The sequence below is a fragment of the Muscardinus avellanarius genome, assembly GCF_963383645.1.
Source record: "Muscardinus avellanarius genome assembly, chromosome: 7".
Classification (NCBI taxonomy): Eukaryota; Metazoa; Chordata; class Mammalia; order Rodentia; family Gliridae; genus Muscardinus; species Muscardinus avellanarius.
The window spans coordinates 67021758-67030240 of NC_137793.1; the positions used below are offsets into that span (position 1 = coordinate 67021758).

Below are 8483 nucleotides of genomic sequence, written 5' to 3' on the forward strand. Positions count from 1 at the left end.
ATCCTGTCTCTACCTGTCTTGGTATTAGGTAATAGCAGCTTATATGATGAATTGGAAAGTGTTACTTTCCCATCTATTATCTGGAAGAGGTTGTGTAGCATTGGCATTAGTTCTTCAAGTGTTTGTGAAATTACTGATTGATACCATTTGAGCTTGAGATTTGGGGGGAGCATTATATAGTTTTTAATACTAATAGTGGTTATAGGGATATCTACACAATCTATTTCATAATGAGTGAGTTGTGGAGACTTGTTCACAGAGAATTGGTTCGTTCACCTAAGTTGTCAACTTTGTATGAATGAAGCTGTTCAAAGTATTTCCTTAGGGTCTTTTTTTTTATATCTGTAGGTTCTATAGTGATGCACTTGTTTCATTCATGATATTGACAATTTGTGCCATCTTTTTCTGTTAGTTTTAATAAAGGTTTATCAATTTTATTAAACTATTCAAAGAATTTGGTCTTTGTTTTGCTGATTCTGTCATTTTAAAATTTTACTTTAATTGATTTCTGCTCTTGTCTTTATTATTTTACTCTGCTTCCTTTGGAGTTATTTTGCTTTTTTTTTGAGTTCTTGAGGTGGGAGCATGAATTGTTGATTTGAAATTTTTCTTTTTTAATGTGTGCACTTAATGCTATAAATTTTCCTCTAAGCATGGCTGTAGCTGTGTTCCACAAATTTGGCATGCATATTTTGAAAATTCAGTCTAGTATATTTTTAATTTCCCTTTTGAGACTTTCTCTCTGGCTTATGTATTATTTAGAAGTGTTTTATTTAGTTTCCAAGTGTTGATTTTCTGTTATCAGTCCATTACTAATTTACAGTTTCATTTTATTGTTTTGTATTATTTCAGTTCTTTTAAATTCAATGAGTACCTTTCTAATTTCTGTTTAGTTGTATTGTTGAGAGGAGATATTAAAGTCTCCATTTATAATCATAAATTTTTCTATTTTCTTTCCAGTTATAGTCATGTTTGTCTTATACATTGTGTATATATATATACATATATATATATATATATATATATATATATATAGAGAGAGAGAGAGAGAGAGAGAGAGAGTAGAGTGGTTATCATCTAAAATGTTTCTGCCTTTTTGGCTTTGAGATATATATATATATATATATATATATATATACACACACATATATACATATATGTATATATAAGTCTTTTTGTGTGTGTGTGTGTGTGGTACTGTTCATGGAACCCAGGGCCATTCTATCTCTGAGCTACATCCTCAGCCCTAGGTTTTAGTCTTTTTTATTTTTGGAACAGGGTCTCACTGAATTGCAAAGGGCCTCACTAATTTGCTGAGGCTGTCCGTGAACTGTGATATTCTGGTCTCAGCCTCCAGAATGCTGGGATTACAAATGGATGCCACCATGCCTGGCTCTTATTCTTTTTGATGGATTGACTCATAAAAGTTTATATTCCTTTTTACCTCTGATAGTTTCTTTACATACTTATCTGCTACTAACATAGGCATGTTTTTGCAAATCTTTTCTCTCAGTCTTTGGTTTATATTTTAATTCTCTTAATCAAGAATGTTTTCCTTATCTTTAGTGAAAGTTAGTGAAATAACATGGATTTCTATGAATTGCCCCTTATAGGTTATCTGTAAAACTTATGAATTTACCTTTTGGGGGCCTGTTTAGGTTTTGTTTTGCTTTGTTTACCAAGTTTGCAACGTTTGGGCCATTAGTTCAGTAAGTATGTTTCACAGTATTCTCTGCTGTGAATGTTAGATATTTTGTTATAGTCTCACAGGCCAAGTCTGTACGTGTCTTTTTTCGGTACATTTTCTTTCATTTTCTAAGATTAGGTCATTTTTATTTTTCTACCTTCCAGTCATGGGGTTCTTTGCTCCTTTATTTTGTTGTTGAGCCCATCCACTGAGCTTTTGAATTTTGTTATATTTTCCAGTTCTAAAATTTCCATTTGGTTGTTTTATAAAGAAGCAGCAGTGTGGCTTTTGACTATATATTTCTTTGCTGAGACTTTCTTTTTTTTTTTTTTTTTTTGTATGTTACAAATGCATTCATAATCACTTGTTAAAGCATTTTTTTAAATTGTAGCTCCTTTAGAATCCTTCTTAGATCAATCTAGCATTTGTCAAGCTTGCATTGGTATCTTTTGGATTCTTTCTCATTTGGGTTGAGATAGTCTTGGCTCTTGGTAAAGTGATTTTCAACTAAAACCTAGACAAATTGTGTGTTATAGCACTCTGGATCTTATTTAAACTTTTTTTCCCCCTGACTTTCTCTGACACCACTCCAGAAAATTAAAAGGAGTCACTGCTGCATTACAAACAGGTAGGGGTAGAAATCCAGTTCCCTATCCAGGCACTTTCGTTTCCAACTGAGAGGTGTGTGTGTGTGTGTGTGTGGGGGGGTTCCTCATTATTGCTGGGTAGAGGTAGGAGCCTTGGTTCTTCTCTGTGCCTCTACTGGTACATTACATCTCCTCATATGGCCTCTGCTGACACCATAGGGTGGCAGGGTGGGTGAGGGGAGATGGGGTATGTGTCTTTGTTCCTGATAGATGGCTGATAAAAGCTGTAACTCTCCCCTAGTCTTTCTGTGATACCACCCAGTAGGCAGTGTGGAGGAGGTACCTTAGGAGGCAGTGGATGAGAGTCTAGATGCCAATGAAGTCTCTGCTGACATTGCTAAGGAAGAGGAACGAACTCTTCATTAGAGCCTAGTGAGGACAGTAGTCTAGGCTTCCTCCTCAGTCTTTGCTTGCATGTGTAGGGGGGAGGCCATAGGTTTTTCTGAGGTGTTCAGCTAGAGTAGAGTGGTTACCATCTAAAATGTTTCTGCCTTTTTGGCTTGCCTTTCACAGGCCCTTTGAAGAGAAGAGGTTTGCATTGGGATTTTTGTGGACACTTGGTGTTCTGGGGCTGCAGGCTTTATCAGCTTCAGCTCTAGGATATGTTAGGCAAAAAGAAAACACAAAATTTAGCACTATTTGATTCCTCATGTCCTGAGCTGTCTATCTTTTGGTTTTCTTCCCTCCATCTTTTGGTTTTCTCATGTCTGTCTCATATATAATGCTTTTAGTTGCATTTACAGGAAAGTCTACTTCTATTACTTAGTTTGTATAGATCATTTCTGCCAGTAATATTTACTAAGGATCAGACAAAAAGAACAAAAGTCTCAATTTTTTGGAGCAAAAAACAATAGAATAAAAGGCACAGGATATGGATATGGAGTAAAAATATCCCCCTTGTGGGGTTTTGACTATATTGAGTGCCATATTAAACATGAGTATAAAGAAGACAATGACCCTGGTCTCAGGTAGCCTGCAGTCGTTACGAAGCTAAGATGTAGAGTCTAGAAAGGATCTGCCACACAAAACAGTGACCACCAAGTGCTCAGTGAGATGTGCAGTGTGTCACGGAAAAGGAACATCAAAATGGGGTGCCCAAGGAGGTCCCACATTTTATGAAAGAGGCAGAATGTGAACCAAGCTCAGACTGAGACTTGGGCATGATGGGAAGAGGCAACTGGGTGAACAGGCATCAAGGTGGAGAGAATAGAAATGACAACAGCACAAGGTCAGTATAGGTTCTGGGCACTATACCAAACACCCTACATGGATCACTTAATTTGATCATCCCTTCCAGCCTGCCTTTAGCATATCATTGCCCATTTTACAGACAAGGGAACTGAGGCTCAGAAAGATAACTTCCCAAGCTGGAATGACTGTATCATAAGGAAGTGCTAGGATTCATGCCAAGGTCTGTTGGGAACATTTTGAGCACTACTCTAGAATACCTGGATTGCACATGGCATTTGGCTTGAATGTGGAAATCGACCAGATTGGGCAAAGGGAAGAAAATAAGATTGGAGTATGATGTGTGAGCTCTCATATTTTTGAGCGGGAGGGGGGGGGGTCCCTGAATATTTTTTAGCAGGAATGAGAGACCTACAGGAAGCCTCTTTGGGGACAGTAGGTTGAGAGGCTCTAGGGTAGAATTTAATGGTAAGGAGGACTTGGTTTCCTTTATTCAAGCTGAGAAAGCAGACCTCACATCAAACTGCCCCAAATCCCTTGTCAGGTGAGATTTGATGTTTAAAAATTACTAATAAGACAAAAAATTCCAATGGGGTTCATTCTTTTCTTTAATATAAATGTTACATTAAGGGCTTTTAAAATAAAACATTCAGAGTTTTTCAAAAAGACTTTGAGATGTGATGGGTTAATTTCTATTTAGCTGCTGGCTCATGTTACTGAGTCACCCTTAGTCATTCATTCAGGGCTTGGTTAAATTAAACACAATGTGGTTAGACAGATGACATCGCATATCTTTTTTCAAGAGAGACAGAGGACAAATAGAGGGGAAAAGAAGGATTCCAACAGAATTTTGTTGCATAAGATTGAATAGGGACAACCCCCCTAAAAAGAAGAAGAAAAAAAAAAGAGACCAAAATATATTCTGGTAAGTTCTTAGATGGTCTGGCTGTTGTGGGGAGAAGGAAGGTTTCATGGTTTGTTACTGCACACCCTTTCAAAGACTTTAAAACTTTAAAGTGCACCATGAACTCTCAAGAATGGATATAGTATGCAAGATTTTTTTGCCAATCTGCTTATTCAGACACTCTCCCACCCTGCTTTTCCCCCTGGACATTTGATATGACTGGCACTTTACACTTTGCCCTTTCATAAGTTCAGGGATAAGAAAAGGCCTGACACAAACTGTATCCCCACCTGTAGATTGTTCTCTGGTTCCTCCAAGATATACCTAGTACCTGCTTCTAAGATTGAGAGCCACGTATTTTCAACTCAAATCAAAATTTACAAAGCCAAGAGATGTTCTTGAAATCTCCAACTTTCCCCAATCCTCTAAACTACCCAAGTGAATCAATAGACTAGTTCGTGAGAGGAAATTGCAGCTATTTTATATATTTTTAAAAATCAATGCTCAATTATAATCAAATTAGAAAACGGAACCACTCGGCCACTTCTCTTGCTGGTTGCTGGACAGACTGTGAGCGCTCAGTCTTCGGGTTCTCTGATGATGGGCTCGCAGCTGGTCCTCCGCGGCCACCTGATCCCGGCAGCTGTTGGGCAGCACTCCGGTGTGGTCTTTCCTGGAGGCCGGGGAAAACTTCTGGAACTCCTGGAAGGCGGGATCTTTGCCTCGAGAGATCTGCTCCATTCTCTGTTCTTTTCTCTTAATGGCTTCTTTGATGCCCTCGATGTGGCACTTTTCCTCCTTTTCGGCTTTCAGCTTCAGTATGTGATGGTTCTTCTCCCGCAGAATGCTGAGGTCCCGGAGGTGCTGCACCTTTTCCCTGACGCTCTTCTGCGCCTGACTCCTGGCCTGCCGGATCCGGTGCTCTGCAATCTCCAACAGCAACCTCTTGCGCACCTGCCTCTGCTCCTCCGACTCTCCTGCACGCCATTTGGCCTGCTGGAACTGCTCTTCCTCCTTCTGCGCCTTCTCCCTCAGCTCTTGGTGACGCTCCTTAATCAGGCCCTGGAGGACCTCTTGGGACCTCTGGGAACTCTGCTCCAGCGACAGCTTCCTGAGGAGCTCCTCGGCCTTGGACTGGCAGTCCAAGAGGACCTTGCGGGCCTGGTAATTGGCCAGGGAGCTCAGGTTGGTCTCCTGGACCCTTTTCTGGCTCTCGGTCGCGTGCAGCCGCCTCTTGCGGCAGGCCTCCTCCAGCCTCTTCTGCAGCTGCAGGTTGTTCAGCTCCTGCAAGCTCTGCAGCGCCCGCTCTTGTTCCTGAAGGCGTTGCACCTGGTGGCACTGCTTCCGCTCGGCCTGCGCGCGCGCCCTATCCAGCTTCTCCAGGCGCTGGTTCTCTTGGTCCCCCTGGGTCGCCATCTTGGCCTGGCGATCCCGCCGCCGGCCGTGCTGCTCGCGGCCTGGGCGAGTCTTGCGCTGCTCCTGCTGCTGCCCCCACTGCTCCTGGTTCTGCTGCAGCAGCAGCCTGCGCTCCTTCTCCAGGGTCATCTGGACCTTCTGGTCGGACAGCTTTAGCTCCTCCCAGGCCACGGCCGCCTGCTGCTGCAGCTCCCGCATCCTCTGGGCCTTCTTGAGGCGCGTGAGCACCAGGGCCACGATCTTCTTGTCCCTGGAGGACATCGCGGCCTCCTCTAGTTTGCTCCTGAGGGCCTGGGTGGGCTGGCTCTGCAGCCCTTTGCTGGAGGCCGAGGGCTGGGAGTAGGGACTGGCTAGTGATTCCACCAGCTCACTGCAGCCTTTCTTGTGGGTGCACCCACAGGCGGACTGTGCCCTCAGCCCCTGGAAGGGCCCCCAGGACTTGTCCGTGCGGACCGAGGAAGGGGACCAGAGCCCTGCGTGTCTGCCCACCGGCACTGCCCACTGCTCCTCACTCTGCGCCTCTCCTATCCCGAAAGTTTCAAGGCTCAGGGGCGAGTAAGATCCCCTAGGGCAGGGGGGCGAGTCTCCCGGGACAGAAGTGTAGAGCCGAGGCTGCCGGGGCTGCAGAGGGAGCTGCTGGGTCCCGGCCTCGCCCCAGGCCTCTTCCCGGCGCCGGCCACCTGGCCGGGGCTTCCTGGCGCGGTCGGGCCTGCGGGCCACGCGGGTCAGGCTGCAGCTCTCCCGCGGGGAGGCGCTGGACCCGCGCCGGCGGGGCCGCGGGGTGTGCGAGCCGCGCGGGGGCAGCCAGGGCGCCGCGGGAGAGCTGCCCTCGCCCCGGGGCCCGGCCCGCCGCGCGGGGGACGAGGGCTCCCAGAGGTCCCCGTAGGGCGGCGGGGAGAAGCGGCGGGAGGCTGCCATGCTCCCGCGGCGCCGGCGTCTGCGCCAGGCCCGGGCTCCGCGGCTCCCGGGGCCGCCCGCCCCTGTGACGCCCCTGCCACTTCACAAAGCCAGGGCCGCCCGCCTCCCGGCCTCAGCCCGCCCTCCGCGCCCCCGTCCCGGTGTGGGTGAGGGGGCTGCGGAGCGGGTTAGAGGAGACGTCTGTAGGAAATCAGGGGGGACATTTAAAGCCAAGATGAAGATGCGTGGTGACCTCCACCAGGGTTTCCGGCAGGAATTCGAACTCGCATCTGCACATCTCAAAGTAGCAGGTCTTAGAGAGCCCGGGCGGGCTGGGGAAGTCGCCCTGAGATGGACCGCGGTGGGGACGCACAGGGAAGGCCTCAGTCGCCGCCTCCCTGCAGTGTGCGCACTTTAAACGCCCTGGGCCTCCTCCCTTTTGCATTTTTAAATTAGCAAACCGGGAGTATGCTTTCATGCTTAGATTTGAGACTATCCTGCCCCCCTCCGCCCCCACTGTGGCAATGCCCGCTTTTATGCAGACATGGATATTCTGTACACATTTCTGAAATAACATCAGCGGACACCCTGCAGAAACCATATTTATTTTGTTTGTTTATTCCCTTTTCTCCGGTGCCCTTGCTGAGGCACCCTGGGTTAATAGGAGAAGCATTGGGTTTGGTTAGGCAAACTTGAGTTTGAGTCTTCTGCCACTTTCAGCCCATGTGATCTTGGATTGACTTAATTTCCTGGCTCTCAAGTTCTGGAAGGTGGAATGGGTTGGGGTGGGGGCTGGTAATGCCAGCAGTATAGGGTTGTTGGGAGGGTCAGGTGAAACTATGGAAAGCTTTGCACCATTATGTATTCAGGGAATGTTATTTTAATGCCCTACTAAGTTTCCATTAAAAGTTTTAAGAAAGCCGGGTGTGGTGGTGCACGCTTGTAATCCCAGCATTTGGGAGACAAACAGGAGCATCACAGTTCCTGGACAGCCTCAGCTACTTAGTGAGGCCCTTTGCAACTCAGTGAGGCCCTGTTTCAAAATAAAGAATTAAAAATTGGGCCGGGGGTGTTGCTTGGAGGTAGAATGCCCTTAGGTTCCACTCTCAGTATCGCCAAAAAAAAAAAAAAAACAAAAATTAAGAAATTTATGATTAATAAATAAAGATGCGGTGGGTCCCATTCGAGCACAGATACACGCGGAAATCCATTATAGGTGATGTGGATGCCTTTATTCGTGGGGAGTCGACAGAGTTGACCGCCAGCCCCCACGGCCCTCCGGGGATAGTGGGGGAGAGCGCCTCCCTCTGTCTCTCTCAAGCTTCTCTCTGATCAAGCTTCTCTCTGAACTAGAGCGTGGTCCCCTCTGGGAATCACAGGGCTCCGCCTCCCAGCTTCCGGCCCCGCCCCCTGCGGGGCAGCGGCTGGAACCTTTCAATTTAATACATAGGTTTATAAAAATTTCTACAAATTCTCAGCTTAAGAAAAGGTGAATGGAATTAATATAATCCTAAAATAGTGTAGGTAAAGGATAGACTGCTAGAAAGGGATGAACCCCCAACCCCTGCTGGCTGTCGTATTCACACTGTCTTAGATAAGTCATTTTCCTTCTCTGAGTTGCTATGGTTTGAATGTTTGTCCCTCCCCCCACAATTGGTATGTTGAAATCTATTGCCAATGATGATGGCATTTAAGAGATGGGGACTTTGGGAGGTGAGTAGGTCATGAAGGTGGAGCCTTCATA

The 8483-nt window shown here is 46.2% G+C and overlaps 1 protein-coding gene across 1 annotated transcript; it reads right to left on the reverse strand.

Annotated features, from left to right (window-relative positions):
* Positions 1-4945: 4945 nt before the first annotated feature.
* CCDC185 (coiled-coil domain containing 185) lies at positions 4946-6760 on the reverse strand (the record flags this gene model as incomplete). Its single annotated transcript, XM_080698702.1, has 1 exon — positions 4946-6760. One exon carries the CDS (start codon positions 6758-6760, stop codon positions 4946-4948), a length of 1815 nt encoding a protein of 604 aa, XP_080554828.1.
* Between the last annotated feature and the right edge of the window lie 1723 nt (positions 6761-8483).